This window comes from Podarcis muralis, chromosome 13, assembly GCF_964188315.1.
Source record: "Podarcis muralis chromosome 13, rPodMur119.hap1.1, whole genome shotgun sequence".
Lineage (NCBI taxonomy): Eukaryota > Metazoa > Chordata > Lepidosauria > Squamata > Lacertidae > Podarcis > Podarcis muralis.
The window spans coordinates 11,960,144-11,981,123 of record NC_135667.1 but is presented as its reverse complement, the minus strand read 5'-3'; the positions used below and the strand labels follow the sequence as shown (position 1 = coordinate 11,981,123).

The following is a 20,980-nucleotide window of genomic DNA, read 5'->3' as shown; positions in this document are numbered from 1 at the left end:
CCATTGATCATCAGTGGGTCTGATCTGTGAATGACTTAGGATACATCTTATCTTTAATGAAAAACAGATTGCTCACCCAAAAGCTTTTCTCTTAAAGTTTGATTATCCCCTGAAAGTTGCTGATATTCTTCTATAAATACTTTATTAGGGGAAAGATGATCCAAGCAACGCAGGGGAGCAGAACTGAGTCATTAACATCAAATATGGAGAAATGTATATTAGTATCCTAGCCAATACTTGGCTTGAATGTGGTATCAAATAAATTTTGGGGGTGGGGTAAAAAAAAGTCATTGAAATTTAATGATTCCTGTGCGCTTAAAATGCATTAGAAAACTTTTATGTTCACTCTTCACTGAGCTGCCCCTATTGTGCTCATTTTTGAGAGTTTTTATTTTTCTGGAACGAAACTTTTGTGATGGATATGTAAAAATAATTACAATTATTTTACTATGTTTAAAAAAAATACAGGACACAGAAAACAATGACTTTCTGAAACTGTAGCTTACTGGGAAACTGATTACTTGCAGACAATAGAAGTTTTCATTTGAATAGCTGATGTATTTTCAGTCTTGATAAACTGGCAATGTTCATAAGTTGCACACGAGTTTTTACATCAATAGTTACCAGCGAAGTTGCTATTCTATAAGATATATTTCCTTTCTAAGATAGCAGCTTTCTGAGTTATTTTCTAGTTTGTGTGCTGATGCTCATTAGAGCTTTCTCCATACTTAGGAGGACCAGCTGAAACTTTTGCCGGGATGTGACAAATATTTTTCTTTTGCCATGTTATAGGGAGTAATTACTAGGAATTATATTTTCTGTAATCATCAAATTAATCACAATCACTACTTCTCTGTATCTCTAGAGGGTTCCAGTACCAACATGGAAAACTATGAGCTAAGACTGGAAGATTAATATGCCCTGTGATATTCAAGCTTAGGCAGACAGACACTCAGTGCTCCGTCAGTCTGATCAATGAGTCTTTACACTCAGGAGATCTGGCTTTTGTGGCCATTCTAGTGACTTGTTACTGCTCAAGAACACTCAAATGGCAGTGTGCAAAGAGAGGAATTATTTCCTCCCAAAATCCTGCAAGCTGGTACTCTATGCAGTATTGAAATTAATGCTATTTTCTCTAAATGAGGGCAACATTCCGATTGCTCAATGTTCCATCAGGCATCCTCTTCCTATTCTTCATGAATATTATCAGTCCGGAGACATCGTTGTTGCTGGCATTATTTCTCAAATCTATATAACTTCAAGTGTAGCCTTCAATATACCACCCTCTCCTGAGTTCCTTGAGGACATTATGTAAGGAATTGTTTGTGTGAGCATGTGAGCATGTTAGTTTAAAACCATAGGATCTTTCTGTAATGAATATATATCTGCATTCGCCATATGATGAGGGTGATGATCATTATGATAATTACCAGGACTCTTTTCCTTCAGTCCTGATTTTTATGAAGGGTGGGGTGGAATTTAGGCAGGGTCTGTTCATCTTAGTTTAAGAATTTCTGGTTATAATGAGATCTAAAACCAGCATTTCATCATCATTAAATGATCATGAGGCAGAAAAAACCATAGCACCCACATCCAGTTTCTTAAGGCTTTCTTGTGATTTGCCGTGGTAATATTTGTATTTCTAGATTTCACACATAACTTTTATCATTGCAAAGCAATTAACCACTCAAACCTGGAGGTGATTTCATGATCAGCTTTGAACAATACTCAGAAGACTGGATAATCTGACACTTTCTACTCATTTCAAAAATCTGATATTAGTAGTAATGGCCGCAAATATAATAGCAGCAGTACTGTCAACAACTGCTTACATTTTGCAAAGAGGAGCACAAAATAGGGGTATATGGCAAATTCAGTTGTGTGATAAATCTGTGGAACTTCTAGTCACCAACATAATATCTCAGTGGCTTATTTGCCTTCTAATTTGATAATGATAATTATAGTGTCCCTTACACCTATGAAATATTCCAAAGAATCAGGCACAGATTCTTCCATCAGAGGAATCTTCCCTGGCTACAACCTAAGTTTATTTTGAGGTTCAACTTGTAAAAAAATACATTCCCCTTTCTGAGTTTTCTGGAAGCTGATAGTGAGGGATGGTTCTAGTTATCAGAATTAAAAGTAATGCCATGAGCTGGCTGTTCAGGAAAGCAAAATGCGCAGGTTTGTGTTTCAATATATTCTCACATACTTCCCTGTACTATGGACAAATAATAGGGTGTTGTTGCTGATAATGCCAAAGTGGCAGGTTTGATCCCTTTATACGACATCTGCATATTCCTGCATTGCAGGGGGTGGGGCTAAATGAGTGGTTCTCAGACAATGGTCTCCATCTGTTTTGGGGCTACAACACCCACCATCCCTAGCTAGCAGGACCAGTTTTCAGGGATGATGGGAATTGTAGTTCAGAAACAGATGGAGACTCAGGTTTGAGAATCACTGGGCTAAATGATTCTCAGGGTCACTTCCAACTCTACAATTCTACGATTCATGAAGATGCGCTGTTGTTTAATATGTAGTTATCATTGCAGGCCAATGACACATCTCTACCAGCATATCCTGGCCATGGCATTTGCTGTAAAAGAGATCAGTGGAAATCCCCAAATCTTACCCAACGTCACTCTAGGATTTCACATTTATAATAGCCATTTCAGTGCAAGCTGGACCTATCAAGCCTCCATGGAACTTCTCTCTAGACAAGGGCGACTCATCCCTAACTACAAGTGTGATGTGCTGGACACCCCAGTTGCAGTCATTGGAGGATCGAACTCTGAAGTAGGCCTTGACATGGCAACAATCCTCTGCATCTACAAGATGCCACAAGTAAGATGTGTACTTGGGTTTATTACTGATGGGTCATAAGGAAGCCAATTACAAATATAATCAGACTCAATGTGGGTACTTGAATGAATGAGGGATTCACCATGTTTGAGATTTAGAGGACCAGCAAATGAAGGCACAGTCAAATCTCAGTTGTCAAACATAACCCATTCTGGAAGCCCGTTCAGCTTCTGAAACCTTTGAAAGCCGAGGCGCAGCTTCCAATTGGTTGCAAGAGAAATTGGCAAAAGTCAGAGTTCAGGCAAAAAATAGGCAGTGGGAGATTTTTCTAACTTGGCTCCATAAATTATTGAAGGACATGCAAATACTGAAGCATCCCCATGTAGACAGAACATATGGAATCATTCCTCATTGAACATTATAATGAAGAATCATATGAACTGTGGAGACATTATATGGACTAAACATGTAGATCAAGCATGAAATAATTCCACAATGGTTTGCTGTTACAGGCACATAACAGCTGTGGCAGCTCCAGGGAGAGCCACAAGAATGGACACAGTAGACTGGTATTGGGTTGCATTAGGTCACAGCTTTATTGATTCCAGGACAGAGTAGATTTGGCTAAGGCATTGGGCGTGTGTCCAGCATCAGGCAGTCCACCTGCTACCTGATATGAATCTGGTGGCATTGACCTTGTGTTGGGGAGTCGATTGCAACGTGGATTAGGTGCCACAACCCCACACAGACTGCCATTGGGAGAGGTGTATTGGCCCATCAGTCTCCCAGTGGACTCCTGGACAGAGTCACCACTCCTAGACCCCTCTAATGGGTTATCCCTGTGACTAAGAATCCAGCCTAGTGCCTTCTCTGCCAAAGTTGTGATGATTGTTATGAAGTAGGTGAAATCCTGCAAGCTGGCCAATTTGCTGGCAGGGGGAAACTCCTCCATAGCCTTCAATATGGTGATTGAGTAAACCATAGCAAGGTCCATATGCAACTCTCCTGCTCACCCACACAGTGAACCCCTAACAGACTAGGTAGGTGAAAATTCCAGAGACGATCAGCCAAGAGGGTGCCCTACATCTGGCTGCTCCCTTAAATAGGCCAGGGGTGGGCTAGGCGCAGCTCCCAAGCCCCTGCCACTGATTGGCCTTGTGGGCCCTGCCCACCCATATTGGCAAAACTGATGCAGCCAGCAGTAGGCTGGCACCAGGTGACCAACTCCTCCCCTGGCCATGCCAGAAGATGGTGGCCTCTCAGAACCCACCATGGCTGCGCCATGCTGCCATCACCCACCCAGAGCTCCAGATATGAAATTTTGATGTTGTCCCACTAAATTCCATATAGCAACATGTTTTTATTTATTCTTGCAAATTCATTCATCTATATCCAGTGCTTTTTTTTCTGGGAGGACACAGGTGTATGCATGCCCCTAAACATTTTGTGAATCTAATGGGAGAAGAAATTGTTGTTGTTGTTGTTATTTTTAAAAAGTTAGTTTCTTCTCTAATACGTTGAATCATCAGTTCCGTTGCTACCCCCAATGGTGGCATCTTTTCCTGTCATGGTATTTCCTGAGTCTCAGATGAAAGTGAGAGTTTAATATGTGAAGTGGGAGTTGTAAGTAGGGCAGATGTTAGTGCACACAACCTCTTGCCAATGTGGAAGTTATTGTGAGCTGTCAGCTGTGTAACATGAGGTGGTGCATGTTCTTTATACTTTTGCCCATTAACAGTATTTATTTCCCCCAATTTGAACTATAAAATGGTGATTTTCTTAAGTCAAAATGAGAGTACCCCTAAACATTTATTAAGAAAAAAAGCACTGTCTATATCTGCAGATTCCAAATCAACATAAATAAATAACAAATTGAATAGCCCCTGTCAATCGATACTCATTAACTGAAAGTTGAAATCTTGTTTTGAGTTTATTTGGTATTTGGATCTCAACATTTGGTATCTCCTTTCCCTATCTCTTTATAAAAATGACCGTCTTTAGCTCATCTATGGCTCTTCTCCTATTTTGAATAAAGACATGCAAGCGGTTTTCTTCCATAAAATATTTCCAGATGGGGTTCAACAATATGAGGGGATCGTCCAGCTACTGCTGCATTTCAGTTGGATGTGGATTGGCGTGCTTTTTCTCTACGATGACACTGGAGACAGATTTGTACAAAACGTTCTTCCCATGTTTGCCGAGAAGGGCATCTGCTTTGATTTTATAGAAAGTTTTCCTAAGGTATCCTTTTCTGATGATTTGGATGACCTGGTGGAGGAAGGTTCTAAAACAATCAGCATTGTTGTGGGAAGCACCACAAATGTTGTAGTTGTGAATGGTGAAATTCATACAATTATGGTAATGAGAATGATGCCCACACTTGCAGAAGCAAATGGCATAAAAATAGAAGGCAAGGCAAAAGTCTGGATTATGACAGCTCAGATGGACTTCACATCCTTTCCCATTCAAAGAGGTTGGGACATAGCTTTCCTCCACGGTGCCCTAGCCTTTGCAGTTCATTCTAGGGACCTTCTAGGATTCCAGAAATTTATTCAGATGAGAAACCCAATCTTGGAAAAAGAAGATGGCTTTGTCAGGCTTTTCTGGGAAGAGGCATTTCATTGTCATTTTACTGATCCTACTTTGGAGGAGAAAGACGAACAGATCTGCACTGGGGAGGAGAATATCGAAAGCCTTCCTGGGTCTGTTTTTGAAATGAGCATGACAGCCCACAGCTACAGCATCTACAATTCTGTATATGTTGTGGCACATGCTTTGCACACCATGCTTTCCACCAAATTAAAATACAGAGGAATGGCAGGTACAGTAAGGTGGGAACTTTTGAATCAACAGCCATGGCAGGTAAAGTTCTATTCCAAATAATACAGATGTTTGTTGCTAAATCTGGCTAGTTATAGGGTACCGTGATATCATAATTCATATGAAGTCAGCCCTGGTTTCTTGAAAACATTCCAGGAAAGTGAAGAAGCCCTAAATATTGTGCTAAAGGGTTATTATTATTATTATTATTTATTAAAATTGCCAACAACTCTATCATGCTCAAGGCAACCCAAAGCAACTTACAACCAAACAAATATCCAATAAACCCCACATAGACACATTAAAACCAAGAGGAAAAAGAAATACATTAAAAATATCTCACCCACTTCTAAAAGGCCACAGATAGTTCAAGGCCCAATGTGTGGTTACAGAGGACAGTTTTCTGCTGGCTCCTAAAGATATATAGTGATGGTGCCAGGTGAGCAAAACTGAGGAGAGTGTTCAATAGACAGGGAATACTGCAGAAAACTCCTGTTCTTCTGTTGCCACCCTCTGGACCTCTCATAGAGTGGGCACAAGAAGTAGGGTCTACCATGATGAGTGCAGGGTCTGGGTTGGTTCATATGTGAAGAGGCGGTCCTTGAGATATTGAGATCCCTGAACCATTTATGGCTTTATAGGAAACTAATGCAGTGGTACCTTGGTTCTCAAACTTAATCCATTCCAGGAGTCTGTTCGACTCCCAAAACTGTTCAAAAACCAAGGTGCGGCTTCCACTTGGCTGCAGGAGCTTCCTGCACTCAAGCCATCGGATGTTCGGCTTCTGAAAAATGTTCACAAACATTTTACTTACTTCTGGTCATATCCAGAGAGTAGCACCCTAAAAAGCTTAGGGCCCATCTATCTGAAAGAATGTCCTGTTTGACCTTTGAGGTTCGTTTTGGAAATAAAAACAAATGAACATTCAAGTAGATCATATTGCTTAAAAGAATCAACACTATCACCCTTTTTATATACCCATAAATATCTCCCCCTCTTTCAGCAACCTCAATTATCTAAGAAGGGGCTGAGAGAGAGAGAGAGAGAGAGAGAGAGAGAGCGCTTTTAAACAGAAAACAAACCATTATATCAATCATGAAATATAATCACAATGTCATTGTGTTTGGGCACATATTCGTGAATTATCTCCCACTTCCTATATAGCTCCACCACATTCTGAGAAGTGTATCATTTAATAATAGTGTTGGAGAAGAAGTTTCATTTGACCAAAATGGACAATTAGTATCTGGATTTGATATTATCAACTGGATCACATTCCCAAACGAGTCATTTCTTAGAGTCAAAGTTGGAACGCTGGATTCCCAGGCTCCTCTGGACGAGTGGTTAACCATTCCTGATGATGCCATCATGTGGCCAGAGAGATTTAACCAGGTAAGTTCCATTTCAGAAAGTCCGCTGATATTTTTTCCAGTGGGCCATAGCAATTTCACTGTAATAGATTAAAGCATTGATTCTCAGATCAAACTAGATGTAGCTATGGAAATATAAAGCCATTACACTAATCAAAATTACCACCAAAATAAGATATTATAATAGTGTTGGGGGCATATGGGGATCAACATGGTATAGCTAGGGGGCAGAAATCCAGTGAAAACAAATCATAATGGAAGGACCTATAAGTCAGCAGCATCAGACCAATGGCCCATCTAGTCCAGCATCTTGTTCTGACAGTGGCCAGCCAGATGCTTATGAGAAGCTAGAAAGAGGACTTTCACACAATAACACTCTCCCTTCCTGTAGTTTCCAGCAACTGGTCTTCAGAATAGCCAGATGAACCACTTACCTTATGTCTCACATATGATGTTGGATAACTGCCTGTATTTCTTTTCTTTTTCTTTCTAAAAAGCAGCTACAGTCACCAACATGTGACTGCCTAATGCATGGCAGTTCTGCTTTCCCATGTCTAGAGAAGAAAGCAAATCTTCAGGGACTTGCAGGTCTTGATGACATCCCATGACTGATAGAATGAATTATATATAGCAATGTATATAAAATACATTGTAAGTTGAAATCAAATAACTTATAAATGGCTGTAAATAATTTTTAAAGCAAACAAGAGAAGCCATGAGTGAATTTTTAAACAGTTTCACGCAGATTTGTGCAGATGATTTCTAAAATACCCACAAGTTTTGAACTATAAGTATCTAGGAGTGGCGGTCCAGGCCTCAGGAACCAATAAAATTCATATTAATTCCATCGGGAGTGCTAGGGAAATATCTGGTAACTGTATCCTCAAATTTCTTAGAAGTAAAATTATATAAGGCCCTAAAATTATATAAGGCCAAAACATTGGCACAGCTCCATTATGGATCCTTTTTGGGCCCACCATCCTCTTCTTTCACTCTTCTTGAGAGAGTTCAATCTAAATTTCTCAGAGCCCTCTTACAAGTCCCCAGATGCGTTTCAAATGCACGGATTAGATTAGAAATGGGGATGATGAGAGTCAAGGCTCATATTAGCTTAACATCAGTCTATAGTGGTTGACATTGAAATTGCTCCCCCAAGGTATAGCTCCACTGATTCTTTGTGATCGTTTCCAGTCTGGCTGGCAGATGGCGGTCCTGAACTCTCTGCAGAAATTGGGTCTTGCTCCTCAAGCCATCTTAAATTTGGGATTGGATCAAGTAAGATCCGTGGTCAGACAAAGAATTATGGTCATAGAGAGACAGCAGGACTGCTTGAGGTCCCCTGATTACATAATTGCAGAGCACGAGAGATATGTCACTGTCCCAGCAGCATACCTCCATTTCCTTGTATCCAGAAATGCAAGAAGGGCCTTTACTCTCGCCAAAAGTTTGGCTCTGCCCTTGCCGGTTCTGGAAGTATCTTTTGGAAAAGTCCCGTACACCCAGAGACTTTGCGCCTGCCCATTAGGGGAAATAGGAAGCCCTGAACACTTATTTTTTAGATGTCCTTTTTACGATGAGGCAGTAGAGATACCATCGACCCCCATCTGGTAAGGCTTACTGACCTTCTGGACAAGCCAAAACTCAATTTTCTCCTGTTAGGCAAAAATCACAAGGCGACCTGGATGGTCGCCAGATTTTGCGTACAGATTTGTAGATGCAGAACACCCCCCGGAAAACTGCCATAGCTGACCTCCTGGGTGTCCCAGGGTCAATCTGCATGTTTGTCTAATTTTAGGTCTTTTCATGTACATGCGACTATTTCAATTTTAATCTATAAGGTGTTATTGTATACTGTTTTAAATGTCTATTTCACTTTTATGAAAGTAGTCTCAATTGTGCTTCTTGAACTGGTCTTTGACCGTAATAATAAATTATTATTATTAATTTATTATTATTATTATTATTATTATTATTATTATTATTATTATTATTATTACCCACATGGAACCAGGAACGGGGTAGGCTTTAATAGTATTGTATAAAAATAGCTAGAGGGATATTTATATTGCAGGAAAGGTATAGAATGTGTTGAATTGACCCCTAATATACAGAGAAGCCCCCAAAGCTCTGTTAATTAGCATATCCATATAATGACAGCAGCAGATCATTGCCATGGATCCACCATGTTACAAAAACATTCAAAGAGTAGTTTTGCCTAAGTTTTGTCTGGTCCGCTTCCTAAGACTAATTGCATAGATGTCACAATTGCAAAATATAGCTCACTGTTTCTATGAGATTTAAACAAGCCAAAAAGACAGTAGATTAGAATATTTATAAAATGCTTTAAAAAAAATTCAGAAGATCCTACTCACTGTTACCCTATGTTACGGCCAACATTCAAGTCTCATTCCTTTACATCAGTCTCTCAGTTACCGTGATCCAAAGCCAGTGTTCAAAGAAGCCTCAGTTGAAAGCTCAAGTGTTTTCTAAGAGATTGCATAAAGGGCAATGAATAATGCAAACAAAACAAAACAAACCTTAATGGTTTCTCTATATATAATACGTTGAACTTAGTGCTTTTCTTCGAGAAAAAAATGGTTCTGGTACTGCGTACCCTTGAATACCGCCATGATAAAAGCATTAGCTGAACTATTAAGCTTTCACTTGAATGTCTTCTAGTTCAGTGTTTTTCATCCTTTTTTGGGCAAAGGCACACTTGTTTCATGAAAAAAATCACGCGGCACACCACCATTAGAAAATGTTAAAAAATTTAAGTCTGTGCCTATATTGACTATATATAAAGTAATTCTCTTGAATAGGAATCAAATAAACACAAAGAAAGTATTTTATAATTACTTTATTATGAAATAGTAAGTAAACAGAAATATGAAAAATTATAAAATACTTTATTTTTAAATCTTTCGAATTTTTCAATTTTTCCCACGGCACACCAGGCAACATCTCGCGGCACACTAGTGTGCCGCGGAACAGTGGTTGAAAAACACTGTTCTAGTTCATAAGACTCTGGACTTCTAAAAGTTGGTGCTGTTGAAACATTTACCAAAATGGTTTTCATGAAAACAAAGCTGTAGGAGAAATGGTAGAAGTACTGGAGTTTGTTGCAAATAAAGCGCTCTCACATTGCCATATGGCAAGCTACCTATGGCATAAATGTAGATTTAATCTATCATGGGGTTGTTATGTGAGCTGCAGATTACCAACCCTTCTTTTCTTTCATTTATGGACAGGTAAAGCCCCTTTCTGAGTGCAATGAGAAGTGCCTTTCAGGTTATAGTAGAACCAAGAAGGAAGGGCAGCCATCTTGCTGCTATGATTGCCTCCCATGTCCAGAAGAGAAGATCTCAAACCAGACGGGTAGGAGATTTATTTTATGCTAAGTAGCTATGTTACTATTTCTTAGGTGCACACCAGAACTTAATTTCCATAATGTGTACAGTGTATGGAGGTGGATTATATACTGTCTGATATTACCATTGAGAAGTATGTCATTTACTTTTTAAGTCAAAGTTTGCTGGGTGGGCACTTACTTGTATAGAAAACAACATTTTCTTTTTCAGACATGGATGACTGTTTTGAATGCCCTGGAGACCAGTATTCAAACATTTACCAGAATGGATGCCTTCCGAAACAAATAACCTTCTTGTCTTATGAAGAACCTCTGGGGAGCAGTTTGGCTACTCTTGATCTCACCTTTGCTTTCATCACAGCTTTGGTGCTTCAAATCTTCATTAAGTACAGGGATACTCCCATAGTCAAGGCCAACAACCGGAACCTCACCTATGCTCTCCTCATCTCCCTCTTGCTCGCTTTCTCTTCTGCTTTGTTGTTCATTGGCCAGCCCGTACAGCTAACGTGCCTCCTTCAACAAACTGCTTTTGCCATGATTTTCTCAGTGGCAGTTTCTTGCATATTGGCCAAAACCACCATTGTGGTCCTAGCATTCATGGCCAGCAAGCCAGGGTCTAGGATGAGGAAATGGGTAGGCAATAGACTATCTAGCTGCATTGTCTTTTGCTGCTCCCTTATTCAGGCTGGTATTTGTATGATTTGGCTGATAACTTCTCCCCCATTCCCAGATTTTGACATGCACTCAATGACTGAAGAAATTGTACTAAAATGTAACGAAGCTTCAACTATAATGTTTTGCTGTACCCTGGGATTCATGGGTTTCCTGGCCATTGTCAGCTTCACTGTGGCTTTTCTGGCTAGGAAGTTACCCGACAGTTTTAATGAAGCCAAGTTCATCACCTTCAGCATGTTGGTCTTTTGCAGTGTTTGGTTGTCCTTTATTCCAACCTACCTGAGTACCAAGGGGAAATATATGGTGGCAGTGGAGGTCTTCTCCATCTTGTCCTCTAGTTTTGGATTACTGGGCTGTATCTTTTTCCCTAAATGCTTTGTTATTTTGCTGAGGCCAGAGTTAAACAGCAAAGAGAAACTGATAAGAAGAAAGAATTGAAGAATCAACATGTCTCTGTCATGCTGAGGTGTTATGTACTGTTTTTATTCCCAGTAAAAAATCATATATAACCGTGATATGGAACATCAGTTTGGGGACCAAAACAATCCTCCAGGATTCTTTACCTGCCTCGTGGATCTCTGCCCAGACTATTTCTGTGTCCTGCCACACACCACTCAGTGACCTTGCTTGACCGTCCTTGACTTTTTTTGCTAGGTTGCAGTGTGTCCTTGAGGTCTAATAATGCTTCTCAGTTTTCTAGATAGAGGAAAGAAAGGGTTGCGTGAGCATGTGTATAAACCAGTTCTGTAGAAAAGTAAAATTTAAATTTGCAGCTCTTCCCACTTTTTTGAAAATATTTTTATTTATTTTTATCATTCAAACAGTTTGTATAATCATTTTGTGAGATTCTCTGAATCTCGTGACTCCCCCATCCCCTACATGGGTCCTTAAAACAGAATTTAAAACTACATAGCAGTACATTCTCCACAATTTTCATTTTTCCAAATTATCCACAATCTTCGTTACTTCACAAGTGTTTCTTAGAGTCCAGTTAGGGTTTTAATTTGCTTACAGTGGTTTCCTAGGCAAGCTATAAATAGTTCTTTCCACTTTTGCCCTTGGCCCTGTCCACAACTGCAATTTGGCTCCCAGGAGGTTGTCCGATGGTTATGTGGCCTATCCCTGCTTTACAACTTTATAACAACAACAACAACTGTATTTGATGAAATTGGCTGCAGTGGTTTTCCTGTTTGAGGGGAGGGAGGTTGATTGCTGTTTGAGGAGGTTTTCCTATTCTGTTCAAATGAAAAAATATTTTAATTAAAGGTAAAGGTACACCTGACCATTAGGTCCAGTCATGAATAACTCTGGGGTTGCGCACTCATCTCACTTTAATGGCCAAGGGAGCCGGCGTTTGTCCGCAGACAGCTTCTGGGTCATGTGGCCAGCATGACGAACCTGCTTCTGGCAAACCAGAGCAGCGCACAGAAACGCTGTTTACCTTCCTGCCAGAGTGGTACCTATTTATCTACTTGCACTTTGACATGCATTCAAACTGCTAGGTGGGCAGAAGCTGGAACTGAACAACGGAAGCTCACCCCGTCGAGGGGATTTGAACCACCGACCATCTGATCGGCAAGCCCTAGGCTCTGTGGTTTAGACCCGCGTCCCTATTTTCCCTCATACTGACTACCAAAGATCATTTAAAGAACCTGCAGAGTTAATTGGCAAAACGGCTGGCTAAAAGTAAGCCTGTGTAAATTAAACTGGTTTATATTCAGGCAAGATCTAAAACCCATTTATTAGCATTGCTACTGCTCTGACTATCCCAGGAGGAGGAAAAACAAGCCTTTGAAAAAAAGTTGGAGTAGATTACCCTTGTTGGTTCCTTCCAACTCTACAATTCTATGATTCTAAGTTTTACACAGAGTTCCCAGATCACCAAACCAAGCTGAGCAAGCTATAACAACAAATAGAGAAAACCAAGAAAGCCCTTGTATAACAGATACATTTAATTTCATAGAATAGGGCGGGGAAGGGGAATCTTTTACAGCTCAGGGCCAGGTGAAAAACCATCTGATCTTCCATAGGCAATTTTTGATATGAGGCAGTTTGAGAAATTGGCCCCATTTAGGAATGTGTGCAAAACTTTATCCAGCCATTTTTAATAACTTCTGACACTTTTTATTTAAGGCCTGTTATCTGGAACCTGACACACACATGTTCATGCATGTGCAATACTCTGTAGTTCATTGTTATTTTCTTGCTCTTTCACTAAGAATTACCAAGACAAGTTTAGCTCAGGTGTGATAAACATCTTTTGTTTTTCGTCTCCAACGTTGTCAAGAACCAAGAACTAATAGTAGGTGGTGATCTCTCGTTTAATTGTCCAATTAACCATAATAATAACTTCAATACATTCTCCCCATCCCTAGGGAGTTCCAGTAGCTACATGCAAAACTATGAAGAGAAAAAATTGCTACTAAAACCTGTTGCTAATATATCCTATTCAGAACCTGTAGGTTAATGGAACTCTGTCAGTCTAAACAGTGATTCTTTACGTTTAATAGTTCTGACTTTACATCTGCTGAATGAGCAGTCATCCCGCTGCAGCTTTGCTAATCACGGTCCCTGTATGGAAAACAATGACTTTTTTTGAAAAATGAAGGCTTTCTGCAAGATGGTACTATTTGTTATTTTGGTATTAGCGTTGCTGCCACAGGCTATGTGTAAGGCTTCTATTGCTCTGTGCTCCATCTTAGACCCTCTTCCTATTCTTCACCAATATTATCAATCAGGAGACCTCATAATTGCTGGCATTACATCTCAGGTTTTTATATTATCAAACAGCATCAGCTTTAAAATACATCCATCTCAGAAACTTTCTGATGACCGTATTTATGTAACTGTAATCAATATATTCCCCATCTTTGCATCATTCATTTTATTGCTTACTGCTACTATACTTTTTCTTCCTATTGTTCTGAATTTGTTGTTTTTAGGTGGGAGATATGTTCTTGGTTCCTTCCTGTGAGGAGTTGTATCCATCCTTAAAGGGTTTATTGGTTTTATAGCTTCCCCCACTCTATTGAATAGGAACAATTGCAACATAGTCTCCTATTTGCATTACTTTTTCTAGGCTGGTTTTGGCATATTACAGAGTGATATTTAAAACCTATGGCTTGGTTGTGTCACTTAGTCATTCATTCTCTTTGTTCTCCGACACAAAACTCTAAATACTAGGATATTTGTAACAATTGCTTGGGAATGCACACTCAATTGGCAGTTCCTTCTGCAACATTATTGGATAATCATTTTAAACCATGGTTAAATCAAACTATGGTTTAAATGTGAATGTACAGTGTGATCGTACATGCTACTGAAATGGTGGGTTCTAGAACAATTCCCATAGGCATCTGGCTGTTTACTGTGTAAACCATGGGTAGGCAAACTAAGGCCCGGTGCTGGATCTGGCCCAATCGCCTTCTCAATCCAGCCCGTGGACAGTCCGGGAATTGTGGCTTTAGTCCTATTTTATTCCTGCTGCTGCCACAATGCTGGGAGCTAAGTAACAGCCTGGCTTTGCTTTACTTCTGAACTTGGGTTGCTCCTAGATGAGCCATGAATGGCAGGGATTGCTCTTTGCTTGCTCTTTGTTTCTCTTAAACCACCAGACAGGTTCAGAAAGAAGCCACACCTGTCCAGATCACGATTTCACTCTCAGCAGCACATCAATAGCTGGAGCAGGAAAGAAGCAAATAGCCCACCAGCAGCTGTGCATTCATAGATTAGTTTAAGTAGCATGTGTATCTTGCCTGTACCTGGCAAGATATCCTGTAGCTGAGAGGGCAAATGTCATTCACTGGCTGGGGGAGGCACCAGCTGGGGAATCCCCAAGGGAACCTCCAGGGGAAGAAGGCTCAGAGCTAGGAGATTGGTAGTGGGGTGACAATGAGGGGTCAGAGGGAGAAGAGGAAGCAGACTGGGAGGAGGATGTGTAGGAAACTGAAGAGGCAGCAGGATTTAGTGAGCAGGAAGAGGCTGTGGCAGAGAGCAGTCCAGAATCAGGGGTAGAAGTGGAAGCTGGAGAGGAGGGGAACCAAGAGACAGAGATCAGGTGGGCTGCTGAAGAAGCCAGAGGGTCTTCCCCTCCGGTGACCAGTTCCTCTCCCTCCTGGTCTCCCAGAACTGGAAGAGGTATGAAGAGGGAGCAGCAACAAGAGATGAGACAAAGGTGCCTGAGATTGCTTGGGAAGGAAGGAAGGGGAAGAGGAGTCTTGGAGAGTGTTGGGAAGGCAGGGACCATCAGTCCTCGCAACTGCCTCATTTGGTCAAGGCCTACTAGGAAGAGTTGCTGTGAGCACTAGGCCTGAGCTGTTTTGTTTCTTTGAATAAAGAGTTAAATTCATTGACAACTTGTGAGTCCCTCACCAGGAAGATGTACCTAGTGTCATCCCTGTCAGTCTTTTCATTTACGTAGACCTTTGGAATAATTAATGCTGCCTCCTATTCTTGTGCTCATATTTTAGTGGGGTTAGTAGAGCTTGCGCTTATTAATATGTTGCTGGATGAGCATTTTATGTCTTTTGTGCAGTTAATTTTCTATGGCTTTAAATTGCTTTTATGTGTTGCATTTTACCTTGTCAAGTCACTTTGAGACTTTTTATTGTATAAAGAGAATGATAAATGTAAATACTTCTAAGGATGGTTATGAATATATTATTACTATTGCTATTATTATTAAATATAATATAATATAATATTATTCCTAATTTAATATTGTGTTTTCAACACATGTATGAATCAAATGACATTCTAATGTAGCAATGAGGTGTGTGAGCTGTGGGCATTGTTAGGGGAACAGGAAATCTTTTGACCGAATAGATTTCCTCTCCCCTCCCCCAGCAGTTATTAACACAATCATCTTAGCATTACTAAGTACATTATTACCATTTTCTGCTATTGTGGAGAAGTTAATATTTCTTTATACTTTGTGGACTGCAAGCATAAATACAAGCCAATTTAGTGTTATCTTTTATATATCTATATACATAATAAACATCCTAATCTGAATATCATGAATATTTTGCACCATGTAACCCTTCTTGCAGTGTTCTACCTCAGACCTACCAGCACATCCTGGCCTTGGCATTTGCTGTAAAACAGATAAATGAAAATGGGCAGATCTTACCCAATGTCACCTTGGGCTTCCATGTCTATAATACCCAGTTCAGTGAAACATGGACCTATCTGGCATCAATGGAACTTCTCTCCCGGAGAGGCAGATTCATCCCCAACTACAAGTGTGATGCAGAGAACACTCCAGTCGCAGTTATTGGGGGACCAAACTCAAATGTCTGTCTCCACATGGCAACCATCCTCTGTATGTACAAGATGCCTCAAGTAAGGGCAGACTCTAGGGAAAGACTCCTTAATATTCATGTGAGATTTTGAAGGGACATTGCAGGGTGCATATCGTGGTATGCATATTGTCCATGGGTAGGCAGACTAAGGCCCGGGGGCCAGATCCAGCCCAATCCCCTTCTAAATCCAGCCCACGGATGGTCTGGGAATCAGCATGTTTTTACATGAGTAGAATGTGCCCTTTTATTTAATTCTCTGGGTTATTTGTGGGGCATAGGAATTCGTTTCAACCCCCCCTCCAAAATATAGTCCAGCCCCCCCCCCCCAAGGTCTGCGGGACAGTGGACTGCCCCCCTGCTGAAAAACTTTGCTGACCCCTGATATTGTCACTCCCAACCTTTAGTTGTGGGTAGGCTTACTCAACTCTATGAAAGAGGAACTCCTGCATTGCCTTCTCCTGAGGAGAGGAGCATTTTCTCACCATCGTACAGCCTGTTGTGGTAAATAGGCTTAAAGTAGGAAGTTGCCTACAAGAGGCTGCCCCTCACCCAAGTCCTCCTTCTGCTTTTTAATAGCATCTCACCCTCTCACCATTGAGTAGTGTGGGATTAGCCATTTGCCAATTCAAGGTTGAACAGGAATTTTTGGTTGGCTTTTGAGTGCTCCCTTTTTCACCTACTTCACACTGTTTTGACTTATGGCTTGCAGTCCATTTGGTTTAGCTGGTTTTTAGTGTGGACAGGTAAGGGGTTCAGATAATGGCCTTCACTGAGGCATGTTAGGTGAAGGATACCCCAATAATTATCCCCGATTGCCATCTGGTTTGAGGAGCTGCTTGGATTGGCGATATCTTCGGTTCTTAATCTTAAATGATTATTTTAGAACTATCTCTTTCCTCCTATCCTTCCCCTTTTTTTCCTTAGTTCATATATGGCTCTGCTCCAGTAATGAATGAGAAAACTCAAGCTTTTTTCTTCCACCGGATGTTCCCAAATGGGACCCATCATTTTATGGGTATTCTCCACTTACTGCTGCACTTCAGGTGGATGTGGATTGGAGTGGTTTCTCAGGATGAGGAGAATACAGAGAAATTTGTTGAAAAGGTGCTTCCCATTTTTTCCGAAAGAGGTATATGCTTTGACTTCATAGAAAGATTCCCCAAACTTAAATTTTCAAATGAATTTGAGGATGCAGTGAGGGAGGGCTTTGAATCATTCATTGTTGCGATGCGAAGCACTGCCAATGTTGTGGTTGTACATGGAGAAATTCAGGACATGATAACATTGAGAATTATACCCCAGGCTGCAGAATTTGAAGAAATACCCATACAAGCTGCGGCAAAAGTTTGGGTGATGACAGCCCAGATGGAATTCACATCGCTTCGCTTACAAAGAAATTGGAGCCTACAGTTCATCCATGGCGCTCTATCCTTCACTACTCATTCAAAGGAGGTGTTGGGGTTCCACACCTTTCTTCAGAGGAAGAGTCCTTCAGAAAAGGAAGATGGCTTCATTGAGGACTTCTGGGAAGAGGCATTTAACTGTTCATTCCACAAATTTGTGGTGGATGAGATGGAAAGGAAAATCTGCACAGGGGCAGAGAGTCTGGAGACTCTTCCTACATCTGTTTTTCAAATGAGCATGACTGGCCACAGTTACAGCATTTACAATGCAGTCTATGCTATAGCTCATGCACTGCATGCTATGCAGTCATTGCAGTTTAAAGAACAAACATGGGCCAGTAGGGAGAGGCAGACATTTCTGAATCAACAACAGCATAAGGTAATATCTGGAATGGTATTATAAATGTGAATGCATTATAACTATTTAGAAAATGCTCTGTCCTAGAGCTTTTTATCCCCCAAGATTTAAGTCAGGAACAGCCAATGTTGTGCCTTCATGATGTTTTGTCCATGTGATGTTCAGTCCTAGTGAGCATGGTCAATGGATAGATATGATGGAGTTGTAATTTACATCAGCTTTAATTATAATAGTATTTTATATGTGTTATTGTTGCTGCTTCAAATACTACTGCTAATATATTTAATCTGCATCCAGCTTTTAAATGGAACCGCAGCCCTCAAGTGTGAAAGATGCCATGTTGAATCCATTAGTGCATATTTATGAATTGCTTTGTTCCTCCCCTCAATCTAGCTACAACACTTTCTAAGAAGTGTCTCATTTAACAACAGTGCAGGTGAAAAGGTTACATTTGATCAAAATGGTGAAATCGTAGCCGGCTTTGATATTATGAACTGGATTGTATTCCCAAACCAGTCCTTTCAGAGAGTCAAAGTTGGAAAGATGGATGCCCATTCTCTAGGTCCTCCAGAAAATGTGTTCTCCATCCAAGAGGATATCATCATGTGGCCCACGAGGTTTAACCAGGTAGGATCCAAGAATATTTTGGGTGTGTCCAATCATTTGCTCAGTGTTTAAAAGCTGGCCCATTGTTGGACTATGGAAGTGACTCAGTCTGAAGGAATGTTCTACAATGTTATCACATGTGATCACAATGTTATCTGTGATCAGTGGCTGTGTAAAAAATGATCTCTGTAAATGATACCATGATTCCACTATGGCATTGGCCAGTTTCTTAACTTTATATTTCTTAATTGTTGATTGAACTGTCAGCTACCAACTAATAAAACTTAATTTTTCTAAATTGTAGTATATTGTCCTCTTTCATTTATGGACAGGCACTTCCCCATTCACTGTGCAATGACAATTGTCGACCTGGTTATAGGAGAGCCAAGAAGGAAGTGGAACCATTTTGCTGCTATGATTGCCTTCCATGTTCAGAAGGAAAGATCTCCAACCAGAAGGGTAATAAATGTCATGTACAATGCTTTCTGCCACCCTGTGACTGAAATGAAGACATGAGACACATATTTACATTGAAACACAGTCATTAAAAACAATTTAACTTGTAACATATTTGATGATATTTACTGTTTCTGTCAAGGTGAGAGTTGAGAAACAGTTTCTCCAGCTAAGGGAGATGTTCAGAAAACACAATACAGTGGTACCTCGATTTTTAAATGTAATCCGTTCTGGAAGACCATTTGAGTTCTGGAACATTCGAAAATGAAAACTCAATATGGAAGCCTCAATATATAAAACTCAATACAGAAGCTGCATGGCATGTTCAACTTCCAATGCATGTTCGAAAACTGAAGCATTTACTTCTAGGTTTATGGCATTTGAAAACTGAAATGTTAGGTTGTTTAGGTTGGGACTAATATCATCCCTGACAATGATACCTTCCAAATAGGATGACATTAGAAGGGTTCAATTGTCTTTTTTAGATACTGACTTGCGGCTCCCATTCAGAAAATGTAACTGTACTGGGAAGTATTCAATAATAATCCTACTCAGAGTACACCAGTTGAAGACATGACTACTTCAGGCTCATTACTTTTAATAGGTCTTCTCTGAGTAGGACTTAGCTGAACACAATGTGTTATATCTACCAGGAGTTTTATATGTACAGAGAACCATGTTTTACTTTTACAGATATGGATGACTGTTTTCAATGTCCAGAAGCTCAGTTTCCAAATCGCAACAAGGATGCATGCATTCCAAAACGTATAAGCTTCCTGTCTTATGAGGAACCTTTGGGGATCACTTTAGCTATATTTGCAGTATTCTTTTCTTTCATCACAGCTTTAGTGTTTGGCATCTTCCTTAAGCACCGGGACACACCCATTGTCAAAGCCAACAACCGGGACCTCACCTACACTCTTCTCGTCTCCCTCCTTCTCTGCTTCCTTTGCACTTTGCTATTTATTGGTCGACCTGAGAAAATGATGTGTCTTCTTCAACAAACTGCTTTTGGCATCATTTTCTCAATGGCTGTTTCTTGTGTTTTGGCCAAAACCACCATTGTGGTTCTCGCTTTTATGGCAACAAAGCCAGGGTCAATCATGAGGAAATGGGTTGGGAAAAGACTGTCAGCCTTCATTGTGCTTTCCTGCTCGTTTATTCAAAGTGCTATTTGTACTGTTTGGCTAGCAACCTCTCCCCCTTTCCCAGATTTTGATGTGTACTCAATGACTGAAGAAATTGTACTACAATGCAATGAAAGGTCCAGTGTCATGTTCTACTGTGTCTTGGGGTTTATGTGTTTCCTGGCTGTTGTTAGTTTCACTGTAGCTTTCCTAGCTAGGAAGTTACCAGACAGTTTTAATGAAGCCAAGTTTATCACCTTCAGCATGTTGGTGTTTTGCAGTGTGTGGTTGTCTTTTGTTCCAACCTACCTGAGTACTAAGGGCAAATATATGGTAGCTGTGGAGATCTTTTCCATTTTAGCCTCCAGTGCTGGTTTACTGGGCTGCATCTTTCCCCCTAAATGCTATGTCATTTTGCTGAGGCCTGATTTGAACAATAGAGATCAGCTTGCAAGAAGAAATTTTAAATAACGAACTCACTAATGATCAAGTTTATAATTCTGGTCCAGGTTAATTTAGCTGCAAGTCTTATTGTTTGCAAGGGGACTTGCTGGTCTGTTTTCAAATTTTCAGCTATTAATTATCTTTTGGGACTGATGTATTTATTTGGAATAGCATGATTTTTTTAGGATGTTGTCACAAAATGACTGTTATAGGGGCATGCCCATTCCCAGATTGGTAGCTTTTTCAATT

The 20,980-nt window shown here is 40.3% G+C and overlaps 2 protein-coding genes across 2 annotated transcripts; both read left to right on the top strand.

Annotated features, from left to right (window-relative positions):
- The first annotated feature begins 1,123 nt into the window (after window positions 1-1,123).
- On the top strand, window positions 1,124-11,472 carry LOC114583399 (vomeronasal type-2 receptor 26-like). The gene is made up of 6 exons (XM_028704723.2): window positions 1,124-1,311; window positions 2,667-2,844; window positions 4,804-5,664; window positions 6,787-7,014; window positions 10,241-10,367; window positions 10,571-11,472. The coding sequence occupies exons 1-6, from the start codon at window positions 1,124-1,126 to the stop codon at window positions 11,470-11,472; spliced, it is 2,484 nt and encodes an 827-aa protein (XP_028560556.2).
- Window positions 11,473-13,654: 2,182 nt separating this feature from the next.
- On the top strand, window positions 13,655-20,758 carry LOC114583400 (vomeronasal type-2 receptor 26-like). The gene is made up of 6 exons (XM_028704724.2): window positions 13,655-13,876; window positions 16,204-16,377; window positions 17,262-18,119; window positions 18,492-18,725; window positions 19,037-19,163; window positions 19,854-20,758. Exons 1-6 carry the CDS (start codon window positions 13,655-13,657, stop codon window positions 20,756-20,758), a joined length of 2,520 nt encoding a protein of 839 aa, XP_028560557.2.
- Window positions 20,759-20,980: the final 222 nt, after the last annotated feature.